This window comes from Oncorhynchus nerka, linkage group LG20 (genome assembly GCF_034236695.1).
Source record: "Oncorhynchus nerka isolate Pitt River linkage group LG20, Oner_Uvic_2.0, whole genome shotgun sequence".
Taxonomy (NCBI): domain Eukaryota; kingdom Metazoa; phylum Chordata; class Actinopteri; order Salmoniformes; family Salmonidae; genus Oncorhynchus; species Oncorhynchus nerka.
The window spans coordinates 68220424-68235032 of record NC_088415.1 but is presented as its reverse complement, the minus strand read 5'-3'; the positions used below and the strand labels follow the sequence as shown (position 1 = coordinate 68235032).

The 14609-nt window shown below is 41.9% G+C and overlaps 1 protein-coding gene across 2 annotated transcripts in view; it reads right to left on the bottom strand.

The window, feature by feature from the left end:
* The window catches only part of LOC115103007 (oxysterol-binding protein-related protein 1-like), a 42996-nt gene that overhangs the window by 11946 nt on the left and 16441 nt on the right, over positions 1-14609 (bottom strand). For both annotated transcript variants that reach the window (XM_029623548.2, XM_029623549.2), the window contains exons 16-18: positions 10497-10668; positions 6161-6377; positions 3082-3157 (exon numbers count right to left, since the gene is read on the bottom strand). In XM_029623548.2, coding sequence (XP_029479408.1) covers positions 3082-3157; positions 6161-6377; positions 10497-10668 — 465 coding nt within the window. The remainder of the gene's footprint in view (positions 1-3081; positions 3158-6160; positions 6378-10496; positions 10669-14609) is intronic.

Here is a 14609-nt window from a genome sequence, read left to right as displayed (position 1 = left end):
AGTACAGGAAGTGTAGAGCTTATATCATCCAATTAAAAATCATCCAGGAAGTGGAAAAAGGGGATTAGGATCCCTACAGACCACTACTGATGACAGGGTCTTTCACATCATAGACCTGTGCTTAGATAGTCACAAATATATACTATAACAAGGCAAGTAAATCTCTCCATAGCTACAGTAACTACAGTAACTCATTAGGCGGTAAGTAAATCTCTCCATAGCTACAGTAACTACAGTAACTCATTAGGCGGTAAGTAAATCTCTCCATAGCTACAGTAACTAGAGTAACTCATTAGGCGGTAAGTAAATCTCTCCATAGCTACAGTAACTACAGTAACTCATTAGGCGGTAAGTAAATCTCTCCATAGCTACAGTAACTACAGTAACTCATTAGGCGGTAAGTAAATCTCTCCATAGCTACAGTAACTAGAGTAACTCATTAGGCGGTAAGTAAATCTCTCCATAGCTACAGTAACTACAGTAACTCATTAGTAACTACAGTAACTCGGTAAGTAAATCTCTCCATAGCTACAGTAACTACAGTAACTCATTAGGCGGTAAGTAAATCTCTCCATAGCTACAGTAACTACAGTAACTCATTAGGCGGTAAGTAAATCTCTCCATAGCTACAGTAACTACAGTAACTCATTAGGCGGTAAGTAAATCTCTCCATAGCTACAGTAACTACAGTAACTCATTAGGCATAGCTACAGTAACTACAGTAAGTAATCTCTCTCCATAGCTACAGTAACTACAGTAACTCATTAGGCGGTAAGTAACTCTCCATAGCTACAGTAACTACACTAACTCATTAGGCGGTAAGTAAATCTCTCCATAGCTACAGTAACTACAGTAACTCATTAGGTAAATCTCTCCATAGGTAAGTAAATCTCTCCATAGCTACAGTAACTACAGTAACTCATTAGGCCGTAAGTAAATCTCTCCATAGCTACAGTAACTACAGTAACTCATTAGGCCGTAAGTAAATCTCTCCATAGCTACAGTAACTACAGTAACTCATTAGGCCGTAAGTAAATCTCTCCATAGCTACAGTAACTACAGTAACTCATTAGGCGGTAAGTAAATCTCTCCATAGCTACAGTAACTACAGTAACTCATTAGGCAGGTAAGTAAATCTCTCCATAGCTACAGTAACTACAGTAACTCATTAGGCGTAACTACAGTAAGTAAATCTCTCCATAGCTACAGTAACTACAGTAACTCATTAGGCCATAAGTAAATCTCTCCATAGCTACAGTAACTACAGTAACTCATTAGGCGGTAAGTACATCTCTCCATAGCTACAGTAACTACAGTAACTCATTAGGCGGTAAGTAAATCTCTCCATAGCTACAGTAACTCATTAGGCGGTAAGTACATCTCTCCATAGCTACAGTAACTACAGTAACTCATTAGGCCGTAAGTAAATCTCTCCATAGCTACAGTAACTCATTAGGCCGTAAGTAAATCTCTCCGTAACTACAGTAACTCATTAGGCCGTAAGTAAATCTCTCCATAGCTACAGTAACTACAGTAACTCATTAGGCGGTAAGTACATCTCTCCATAGCTACAGTAACTACAGTAACTCATTAGGCCGTAAGTAAATCTCTCCATAGCTACAGTAACTACAGTAACTCATTAGGCGGTAAGTAAATCTCTCCATAGCTACAGTAACTACAGTAACTCATTAGGCCGTAAGTAAATCTCTCCATAGCTACAGTAACTACAGTAACTCATTAGGCGGTAAGTAAATCTCTCCATAGCTACAGTAACTACAGTAACTCATTAGGCGGTAAGTAAATCTCTCCATAGCTACAGTAACTACAGTAACTCATTAGGCCGTAAGTAAATCTCTCCATAGCTACAGTAACTACAGTAACTCATTAGGCGGTAAGTACATCTCTCCATAGCTACAGTAACTACAGTAACTCATTAGGCGGTAAGTAAATCTCTCCATAGCTACAGTAACTACAGTAACTCATTAGGCGGTAAGTACATCTCTCCATAGCTACAGTAACTACAGTAACTCATTAGGCCGTAAGTAAATCGCTCCATAGCTACAGTAACTCATTAGGCCGTAAGTAAATCTCTCCATAGCTACAGTAACTACAGTAACTCATTAGGCCGTAAGTAAATCTCTCCATAGCTACAGTAACTCATTAGGCGGTAAGTACATCTCTCCATAGCTACAGTAACTACAGTAACTCATTAGGCCGTAAGTAAATCTCTCCATAGCTACAGTAACTACAGTAACTCATTAGGCGGTAAGTAAATCTCTCCATAGCTACAGTAACTACAGTAACTCATTAGGCCGTAAGTAAATCTCTCCATAGCTACAGTAACTACAGTAACTCATTAGGCCGTAAGTAAATCTCTCCATAGCTACAGTAACTACAGTAACTCATTAGGCGGTAAGTACATCTCTCCATAGCTACAGTAACTACAGTAACTCATTAGGCCGTAAGTAAATCTCTCCATAGCTACAGTAACTACAGTAACTCATTAGGCGGTAAGTAAATCTCTCCATAGCTACAGTAACTACAGTAACTACAGTAACTACAGTAACTCATTAGGCGGTAAGTAAATCTCTCCATAGCTACAGTAACTACAGTAACTCATTAGGCGGTAAGTCGGCCCAAGGACACTCAGGTCAGCAGTATTTCCCACTAACAGCACAAATCCACATTAAAGAAGCGGCAGATTGAACAAAGTATAAAGAGAAAATACAGAGGGGGAAAAAAAGAGCAGAAAATACATCTATCCCGTGTGGTTTAGTTGGTAGAGCCATGGTTCTTGCAACACCAGGGTTGTGGGTTTGATTCCCATGGGGGACCAGCACGCATCAGCTAAATGACAAATGTAAATGTAATGTTTGTGGCTGAATTCTTGGCAGACAGAGAGAAAGGCATGTTTGCTCACTGTTTGCTTTCAACGTTTTTTTTTGGGGGGTGCAGGAAACAGTGAACTAACATCCCTGTCTTTCTTTGCCCAGCCAGGTTCATCTTCATCCAGCTCCTGTGCCTTTGGGTTGTGCCAATGCAGTACCCTTCTTTAAATGAATACTGAGTGTGAATTCTCACCATGCCGATGCATTTCTTCAGGATGCTCCAGACGCTGACATCATTCCTGGAGAACATGGGCGCGGGCAAAGACGTTCTGTCGAATAGAAAAGAAACAATTAGGTCAGATCTGAATGGGGTGATCCCACTGAATATATATGGATGCAGACATGGTCCCAGAGAATTGAACCAGATTTTTCTTTTAAACAAGGACTTTGGTGACAGGGTAATTAATGAGGGGTTTAAGCCAGATTATTTTACAGTATATATATATAGCTACTTTATAGATAAGGCACGGCTCTCTTCCTCCTACGTCTCAACAATGCTCTAAGGCGAGCCTATCATTAAATCAGATAGTAAGTATCATGTTGTTGGTGAGGCGTGTTTACTTTCTAAGTATTTGCAATTAAGCAAGTACCCTTGGTTTTGTGTGATGCTCTTGGCCATCTTTGTTCATGGAGAGGAGCTATGTTTGGAATACACAAAAGTAAGCCATTGTTTAGTTATGCAGAGAGTACAGCTGTACATGAACCTTATCTGGAACATCAGTGATGGCTTGACCTACTATTTCGAAACAGAGTAACCTGACAGCTAATTAGCCAACTGTAGCTGCTGCGGTCAAGCCTCAGGCAACGCCCATGAATGATTGGGAGAGTGTTTGCATGTTCCCGTCTGTGTTTGTGTGTGCATTGCGGCCCGCCCGTGGACCAGGTGTGCATGCCTCAGGGAGGCGGCGTGTTTACTTAGCGATAAGCAGTGAAGCAGCTACACACAGCGAACACAGCAGGAGATGAAGGGAGAGGAAAGAGGAGGCCTGTGGGGCTAAATCCTAACCCTTCTCTCTTAACAGTGGAATGAGCAGGCCAATGGAGCATGGTGGAGCAGTACTTCTGCCGGCTCCACAACACGCCATAACCTGTTACGCTAAAGCAACTGATTCGTACTTTAACTCGCTACGCTTACTCACTCTACAGCTTCATTCAGTTCCCATAGACATATACATTTTCGCTTGACTCAAATCAAGCCTTTACAACACATAATCAAGGATTTATCGTACGCTTCTGGGATTACAAATTGAGGTATCAACTAAAAAATGAGTTATCTTTAACATACTGAGGTAGACAATGACTGAATCCCATCTCCTTTATGAGAGCATGTCTGACTGCACCATGATTAATAGTGGGCCCACGAGTGTGAAGCACTGTTGATATCAATTAGCTTATTTGGTTGGAGTGAGTCCAGAATCCTGGAAGGAGAATGGGAGCATTCCAAATGGCACCCTATCCTCAATTTAGTGCACTAGGTGAAGAGTGGGCTAAGTTGAACCATTTTGTACATTCAGCATCAAATATAGTATAGTTTCAGGTTTCATTAAATCGTATGTACTTGATGCACATGGTATACACCAGCCAACGAAATGCTTACTTGCAGGTTCCTTCTCGACAATGCAACAATAAGAAATAATAAAAGTTAAGTAAATGGCTCAGTAGAATAGATTTTTTTTTTTTTTTTGCATAAGTATAATACAGGAATGTACAATATATAGGCCAATTTTGACATGAGTTTTGGGGAAGGGGGAAAGTGTTTAAATTGTTCAGTATTTAGCTATCATAATAAGTCTGGTAGTAGCAGTTGTGATGTGTCTGTGTGTGTGTGTAAGGTGCAGAGAATGTAGTATTCTTTCTAACAGAGATATCTACATATATTTCAGGATGTTGTGTATCCCTGGAAATAATCAGAATTCATGTAAAACATTAGTTTTGAAAACATAGCTTGTCCCAAAAAAAGTGGTCTCTAGGCATAACTTACACCGGTTATGGGGTAACTTGAACCACAGGATAGGGTAAATTAAACAGCCTTCAAGTGTCTGTACTGATTGAAATATTACTACTTTCTTTTTAAAACCATGTCAATCTTAATTTCCCAAACACAAATGCTTTTTGGTCTTTTAATAACTTTAAGCATATTTTATCAGAGGCTTATCAACAAACAAACACTTTATAATTTTTAAACACTTTTAACATAGGCCAGGCCGTGTTGATTCCTCATATCCCAGCGATAATGCCTTGCATTACACCTGGGAAGAAAACACTTCAATTTGCATTTTGACGATATTAGCCCACACAGCCCATGCACTTTCATGCTGAGTTAAGGGCCTCTTTGAAGCTTATAGAGACCCCAAACTGATGTATAGAACCATCTTAAAATTATTGGTGAAAAACACTTTCTTGCTTACCACTTTTTCCATTTGGTTTCTTTCTTCACAGACTCCATGAAATGACAACCTCTTCCTAAATATTTGGTCAGATGATTCGTTGTGTGTGTGGTTTACTAGAAACAAGGGTGCCTCAACTCACTCCTTCGGTTCAACTTACCCCAATCTCCCCTTCTTTTGACCAGGGCCCATAGGGCTCCCTCATTCCATCACACAACAGAGATGTATCTCCACATAGCCAGAGAAGCTATAACTCTGAATGACAGCTATAGCGTATAAACAAGCTCCTCATCAATCTTTCACAACACACACACAGGCGCGCACACACACACACACACACACACCCCTTTCCTCTCACTCAGTATTTCGTGCTCTAAACTGGCAAGCACTAAATTATTCACGGGTCAATTGTTTGGATTAAGAAAGAGAGGGCATGCAATCATCCTCGTCCACAGAAATAAAGTAGACTGACCAATCTTCAAAAAGCCTTCTGCTCTGACCCAGTGTACCAAGCACCAATAAGCCACTAGCCTGCTGAATCTGAATGACATAACTGTGGATGGAAAAACAAGAGAGACCCGTCTATGGGGCTTGGGTGCCCAAACAAACACAGGAATAAAAACTAGACGTACTGGGGTATATCACATTATATGCCGTTGCTCTATTGCATACAAAGTCATTTCCTACAAAATGTCACGTGATAAAAACACACATTTCGAAACAACAAAACAATATAAATAATGATAGAATATACTAGAATAAATTAACCGCACAGTTAAAAGCCTTGCTTTAATAGGAGCTGGAGAAGGGGACAAGAAAATCAAGCAGGAAACCAAGTTGAAAACAAGCCATTTACATCACATATTAACTGCATCCTGACCCCACCTGTGCTTCTTCACTCCGTTGCATTGGGCCTTCTTGTCGCCATGGTTAACCTCCCCAGACATGTCGCAGGCGGCAGCGGGTCCCCTGAGGGTGCTGCTGCTGAACAGAGAGGGCTCTCTCTCCTCTTCCTTCACCTCCCCTTCTTCCTCCTCTTCACACGAGTGTCCGGCCACAGACAGGAAGCCGCTCAGAGAGAGAGAATGCTCGTCATCGGACTCTGCAGGGGGAGGGGGGTGCCAGGGGCCAGAGACGGAGAGGGAGTCATGTCACCTTTGAGCCTAGCAAAGCAAACCAAAACAAAAAACTTTAAATTCTGCAGCCTGCCTTCACACTCCTCCACCCGGTAGTGACTGACAGAACTCCCTCCTCCTCCTCCTCCCTCCCTGCAGCCAGCGAAACCACACCTGGGAGATAGGGTTCTTATGAGAGGCCACAAAGACGTTCCCCTCCCTCTGGGTGCTGTGTCTGCTGTGGTTAGTACAGTACTCTGGCTCCGTCTCTAACTTAGACTGCATGTAACCGCTACTAGGGACAACACAGGTAGTAACACCCAGGAAAAAGGGGAGGGGAAACAGAACAAAGAGGAGGAGCTGAGAGACTGGATCATAGAATATTGTAAAATAGTTTTGTAGTTCTTTGTGTGAGGCAGGGTCACAGAGCTGATATTACCAATACGTTTTTTTCGGGCATACCAATAATGCTTTTAATTAAACAATTTAGCCGGCATGATCGGTTATGGGAACAAGCTTCAAAATCTCTCGTAAGTAGAGCAATGGTATTGATAGATGTAGGTCATGTGGCTTCATCCAATAATAACAAACGGACATGATGCATCTTCATTATGTAAACAAGGAAGACTGAAGATGTCTAACGTGCTGGTCGATTTTCTCTCTCTTACATTGAACGTAAACATGGTATTATAGATTGCAGTAAGCAGGGTATATTTATAAGAGTAGGGAGAGAGAAAGCGCTGACCAGTAGATCACTGTGGATGGATGAATGATGCAACACTCCCAGAGAACCAGGGATCACTCTAAAAACGCACAAACATACTGTATAGCAAAGCAGCATGCTTCTATTTTAGCCAGCATACAGTATCAATCACTACTCTACTGCAAGGCTCTAGGGGATAGGCTACACTGTGCTGGAGAAGCCCACTACAGAGTTCGACATCTATTTCAATACTAAAGCACTGTTAGCCAAGCATAGAGGAATTACTGTAGCTAACAATTCCATTTAATCTGGTCATATCATATTCTTAAAAGGTTTCACTTAACCAGCTCCTTTTGAATTGAGTTGGAATTTTAGAGCCTAGCTACAGCGAGAGATATTTCCGCCTGAAACGAGAGAGAATATTTCAGCCTTAAGAAGAAGCGCTTGCTAGCTGTCTCATTAGCCTTGGGATTCATCAGCAGTGGCCATTTTGAGATTGTTACTTCTCTGCAACACTAGTTTTAAGGGCCATTATCCCAACATGGAGACAATTAGCCAGTGTAGCAGGTAGCTGATCGTTGGGTAACCAGCCGTATAACACAGCGCTGGGATTGGTCATTAGACAGGAAGACATGGAGGGAGGCTTGGGGTGCCCTGGGGACCTTCTGGGCACCTCAGCCACCCTGTTAGCATGTGTAGTGAATCATGTTCCGTGCACACAGACAGAGACACATGCTGATATTGATTACTGCGTTGTTGGGAAAGATCAAGAATGAAAGGCATTTCACTGTACTTGTGCAAGTGACAATAAAAACTTGAAAACTAAAAAGGAGATGTTTTTGTAAATCTCTTACCAAAAGTTTTTTTTCCATAAATTTTTCCAATATTTGTATTTATTTTGCATATACTCTGTAAATTGTTTGAAGCAGTCATTGTGCATAGAGCTGCATGGTTTGTTAAACTTTGAAATCAACGGTTTTTGCTTGGCACAGATTTTAAACTGACAAATTGGAGAGCGCGTAATTCCATTACCGTGGAACTTCCCTAGGTCATACATCATTCAGCACACTGCACAATTATCAAGTCAGTCTCTGCAAACTGTATGAAGAAAGAACCATTACTGTGGAATTTCCCTAGGTCATACATCATTCAGCACAATTATCAAGTCAGTCTCTGCAAACTGTATGAAGAAAGAACCATTGCCGTGGAATTTCCCTAGGTCATACATCATTCAGCACACTGCACAATTATCAAGTCAGTCTCTGCAAACTGTATAAAGAAAGAACCAAATAAAGAGTGAAATCTTCCTCAGCCTCAGAGGCTACCGTCTGCTGGAGAGAGATGTGTTGCTGGATCCTGGAGGTGTCTGTGCTGCTGATAAAAATAAACAAGGTGTCTGTAAACCACAGCCTATTCTTCAACACAGAAACAACTCCACAGGGGAAGTGGTTTTCATTACTGACAACAGTGTGGAGGAGCTTTAAGGTTAGGGAGCCAGGTAGGGTCAATGAACAATTTAGACTGAAGGAATCAACTCAGCTTTATCGTTCAGAGCTGCAGAGCCACGATAGTCAGCCGGCTCATTTTTTATTACAGATTTACAAGGCTCATTTAATTGGTTCTTATCTAGGTGTAGCTTGTTGCTGTGTACTCTGGAAGTGTTAATACATCACTTTGTATAGAGGTGCTTACAGAGGTCTTTCAAACATGTTCTGAGGTACAGGTCAATGAAAAACAGAATAGCCTGAAACAAAAATATGTTAATGGTATAATTAATGTCAATTTTTGCGATCTTAAACAGCACCCTATTCTCTATATGCCTATACACACACACACACACACACACACACACACACACACACTCAGACGGAACACGGTCCAGATTCAGACCCAGAATGGGATGAATACGGACCACGGACCAGATTTTAGGAACTCAGTCGGGCTTTCAATTGAATGCTGTTGAGAATTGTAATAGTAGAATGCACAAGGTGCAATTTAGACATTTGGGAGTGCATGGGCAGTTTCCCTAGTTATGTAATTCAGACATTTGGGAGTGCATGGGCAGTTTCCCTAGTTATGTAATTCAGACATTTGGTAGTGCATGGGCAGTTTCCCTAGTTATGTAATTCAGACATTTGGGAGTGCATGGGCAGTTTCCCTAGTTATGTAATTCAGACATTTGGGAGTGCATGGGCAGTTTCCCTAGTTATGTAATTCAGACATTTGGTAGTGCATGGGCAGTTTCCCTAGTTATGTAATTCAGACATTTGGGCGTGCATGGGCAGTTTCCCTAGTTATGTAATTCAGACATTTGGGAGTGCATGGGCAGTTTCCCTAGTTATGTAATTCAGACATTTGGGAGTGCATGGGCAGTTTCCCTAGTTATGTAATTCAGACATTTGGGCGTGCATGGGCAGTTTCCCTAGTTATGTAATTCAGACATTTGGGAGTGCATGGGCAGTTTCCCTAGTTATGTAATTCAGACATTTGGGAGTGCATGGGCAGTTTCCCTAGTTATGTAATTCAGACATTTGGTAGTGCATGGGCAGTTTCCCTAGTTATGTAATTCAGACATTTGGTAGTGCATGGGCAGTTTCCCTAGTTATGTAATTCAGACATTTGGGAGTGCATGGGCAGTTTCCCTAGTTATGTAATTCAGACATTTGGGAGTGCATGGGCAGTTTCCCTAGTTATGTAATTCAGACATTTGGGAGTGCATGGGCAGTTTCCCTAGTTATGTAATTCAGACATTTGGGAGTGCATGGGCAGTTTCCCTAGTTATGTAATTCACTGACAGATCTTAGAGAGCTATTTATAACCAGAAATGTCCAGCTGACCAAGTAGCCCATGTTAGCTAGGTAAGTAAGTTAGCCGATCTAAAACCTGTAGTTATCATGGCCAGATTGTGAGCACATGGGTGCCTGGAAGTCACTCAGGTATCACATAAACACACATATAGTACGATATGGCAAAATGTGTAGAATGGCAGGAAATGAGCTTTAAGACGGCTAAATGTTCTCACCACCCCCATGGCTCAATGTGTAGAATGGCAGGAAATGAGCTTTAAAACAGCTAAATGTTCTCACCACCCCCATGGCTCAATGTGTAGAATCGCAGAAAAATTATCATAACTGCTATCTGTTCTTTCTGCCAAAAAGAGGAATGTGAACAGTTTGGGGTCGCGAGGTGGGGGTTTGTTACTACCGATAAATTAATATATCCATCCGGACATTTGCCACCTAGGAAACTTGTGTGACCGGAAATGTTCAAATACTAGTTGAGTATCCCCGCCCTGTATAGAATACTTCTAGAGCTCTGGTCAGTATGGCGCACTATGTAGGGAATGGGGTGCCATTTACGATGCCCTCCAAGGGTTTAATGAAGACAGTTGGGTTTGACTGACCGGACAGGGCATCATAGAAGTCATCCTCTGTGAGTGTGCTTAGCGTGGAGGACCTCCTGCCTTTACAGAGGGACTGCTGGTCTAGATCCTGGTGCTCTGTAGCTAAGGTCTGGAGAGCCTCTGTTAGCAGCTTGTTCTTCTCTACTTCCTGCTCCAACTTCAGGCTCCACACCTGGGACACACACACACATGGTATATTAGACATGCCACAGTGTGCGGAACATGTGCACAACACACTTGTTGGCACATTAGACAAGACAGGGCACAACATGCCATTACAAACACTCACACGGATAAACATTTGACATTTGTTTTAATGCATTTCTAACAGATCATGTGAAAAGCAGACTGTGATAGGTGTGTTTGTGGTATTGATCTCTTCCACTGTAGAGTTCTGTGGTTGATAATGCTCCTGATGGGACGGCAGGTCATTGTTCTAACCCACGGCCCTTCAGATCCAGTTTCCTCCACTCTGAACCAAACACCCCGGTCTCAGACAGCACCGTGGCCCAGGATTGAGTGTCTCTCCTGGGCAACCTGAGCTCGGCTGGACTGGGGTGTTTGACTGGATAGCCATTCCCCCCTCTCTGATGCTGGTGCTGTGGATCCTCCACTAACCCCAGGAGGAAGAGACTAATAAACAGCAATCTGATAAAACAACGCTCTTACCAAGCAACAGCCTACAGTACGTCATAACCTGGGGCTTTGATCACTCAAGAGACAGCTGGAAAGAAAGTCAACCTACTTCAAGTTATATTAATACAGTTTCCAGAGAAAATAAGTACTGTGGTAAATACTGTAAATAAATGTGTAAAAACGTTGATTTTCCCTACTGATCTACTGAGAGGAGAAGTCAATTGAATTCTGTGAGAAAAGAAAGCTCAGTGACTGACGACAAAAACAGAGTGAGCCAAGACTCCACAGAGTGAGAAGATGCCAAAGTCACCTTGGGGAAGGAAGGAAGGCGGCCTGAGCCGACAGTCTCCGTCAGAAACTGGAGCCTGTAAATCAACTGTAAATCTGAGATAGCGAAGAGAAGCCACCGTCCCTATAGTAGTAATACATTGTCGAGCCTGTACTCAAAGTCAAAAGCAATCAATAACACAACCTCAACAAAACACCTCTAATGTAAAAATCATACTGTAGTCAGTGAGAGGGGTAGGGGACGGACTGGGAGAGTGTACTTGCCATCTATTCTATATGATTATTTAAAGACAGTAATACCTAGGAATGAATTGGTGAATAAAATGACTCGTTTACATAACTATATAAAAACAAGGAAGAAACGGCCTCCCGAGTGGCACATCGGTCTAAGGAACTGCATCGCAGTGCTAGAGGCTTCACTACAGACCTGGTTTGATCCCGGGCTGTATCACAACCGGATGTGATCAGGAGTCCCATGCTGGTGATTTATTGCCATACTCTAAATGCCTTGGCATTTGGTTCAGCTGTCTGGCACCTAGCGTCAGCACACAATTGGCCCAGTGACGTCTGGGTTAGGGGAGGGTTTGGCCGGGGGGGGCATTACTTGGCTCATCTCGCTCTAGCGACTCCTTGTGGCAGGGCGGGCGCCTGCAGGCTGACCTCGGTTGTCAGGTGAACGGTGTTTCCTTCGACACATTGGTGCGGCTGGCTTCCGGGTTAAGTGGTCGTGTATTAAGAAGTGTGGTTAAGCAGGTCATGTTTCAGATGATGAATGATTCGACCTTCTCCTCCCGAGACAATATCGAAATTGGGGAGAAAAAAAGGGGTAAAATACAAAAAACAACAAAAAGGACAAAAACAACAACTTCAAAATCAGATGATTTTGATTTGATAAAAACTCCAAAAAGAGAACACAGAAGAAAGTCTGGAGAGTGCAGTCACTATGATATGGTGAACTATGCTCTTTCTTTGAAGTCACACTTACAGATAGAGATAGTAAACAAAACTCAAAGTAATTGCCTTGTAAGTTTACAGTGTCAGCCATAGCAGGTGCTGAGATTTGGTGGGCTAAAACATTCATACAAAATACTCTTCATCCCCTCAAACCCAGACGATGGAGGAGAAACTACTGCAACATTATAATAATATACACTCAATCTTTCCTCTCTGGCTTCTAAGCCCAACGCTAATTACCCAAGCCTGCTCCAGTGCTGCGTCTGAGGTCAGAGAGGTGAGGATGACTCCAGTGAATCAATATACTGATGCAGGTTGTGCCGAGCTTCTTTAAAAACAGCTCTTCTCTCTGCTCAATCAGGTTGGCAGGATCATTACTTGACCTTGGCTTTGATTGAACAACAACACATCAAACAGGAAGCAAGGCAAGGCAAACACGCTGCTGTATGTACCTGAAACATCAAAAGGGAATCCTGAACCCAATGAAACAGGATTTATTTTTGTCAAACCCTAACCTACATTAGGCCCCTATAAAATCTGTAATTGTTTTGCCTGACCCCCATTTCGTTTTTTCCCAAATTCCGTTTTCTTCATTTTGTTTTTCCAGGTTTCTGTTTTCCCGTTTCTTCTGGTTTTCGCTCTCAAAAATCACACCTTTCTAAATTTTAACATGTAAAGTGTTGGTCCCATGTTATGAGCTGAAATAAAATATCCCAGAAATGTTCCATATGCATGAAAAGCTTATTTCTCTCAAATTTTGTTTACATCCCTGTTAGTGAGCATTTCTTATTTGCCAAGATAATCCATCCACCTGGCAGGTGTGGCATATCAAGAATCTGATTAAACAGCACGATCATTACACTTGTGCTGGGGACAATAAAAGGCCACTCTAAAATGTGCAGTTTTGTCACACAACACAATGCCACAGATGTCTCAAGTTGAGGGAGCTTGTAATTGCCATGCTGACTGCAGGAATGTCCAACAGAGCTGTTGCCAGAGAACTACACAGACGGGGAATTCTCCTTGCCTCTTCAGAAATATGCATTCTGTTCATGTCTTAAAATAAACTTGGGAAAATTAATAAACATTCAATACATTTAGTTGATTCCCTATTAAGTTAAACACATTTTTGAATACTGTTGAATTCCGTTGTGTCTGGATTGCGTCCGCGTTCTCCATATCGCTCCACTAACCTACTAACAAAAAGACCAGTATAAATGTACTGTATCTTCTTCACTTTCTGAAGGGCGGCAACTTCAATTTCCTTTGTGAAATGCTGATGATTTATTGCCATACTCTAAATTCCTTGGCATTTGCTTCAGCTGTCTGGCACCTAGCGTCAGAAACAGTCTATCTAGCCTTCCTTCTTTTCCCCCATACACTTACAGTACAGTAGGCCTGTCAACATCTGACATTTTAGTCATTTAGCAGACACTCTTATCAAGAGCAAGCAGAGTTAAGTGCCTTGCTCAATGGCAAATCGACAGATGTTTTACCTAGTTGACTCTGGGATTTGTACCAGCGAGCTTTCCATTACTGGTCCAATGCTCTTAACTGCTAGGCATATGAACAGCAGCTAAGAAGACATCCTCTAGAGATCTCAATGGAGGTTATGTACTGGTTATGTCTTAATGGAGAGTTGGTATTGTAGCGAGAGGGAGACCATAAGATACACTCTGGTCATAGGTCAGGGTTAGGCACAGTCTGTATGCTCTGGAGGGGGATTTCCTTAGATATATACTGAACAAAAATATAAACGCAACATGTAAAGTGTTGGTCACATTACACATGTGCACCTTGTGCTGGAGACAATAAAAGGCAACTCTAAAATGTGCAGTTGTGTCACACAATACAATGCCACGCGCAATTGGAATGGACTGCAGGAATGTCCACCAGATTTTTCGCCAGAGAATTGAATGTTAATTTCTCTACCATAAGCCGCCTCCAACGTTGTTTTAGAATTTTTTAAATAAAGCCCTTGTGTAGGGAAAAACTCCACCCATGGCTGTGCCCCTGCCCAGTCGTGAAATCCATAGATTAGGGTCTAATGAATTCATTTCAATTGACGGATTTCCTTAAATAAACTAACTCAGTTAAATCTGTGAAATTGTTGCATGTTGCGTTTATATTTTTGTTCAGTATAATATCATAAATAAGTGAATAGATCAGATATAGACATTCAAATTTAGAAACCAACCTACACTACTGTTCAAAAGTTTGGGGTCACTTAGAAAT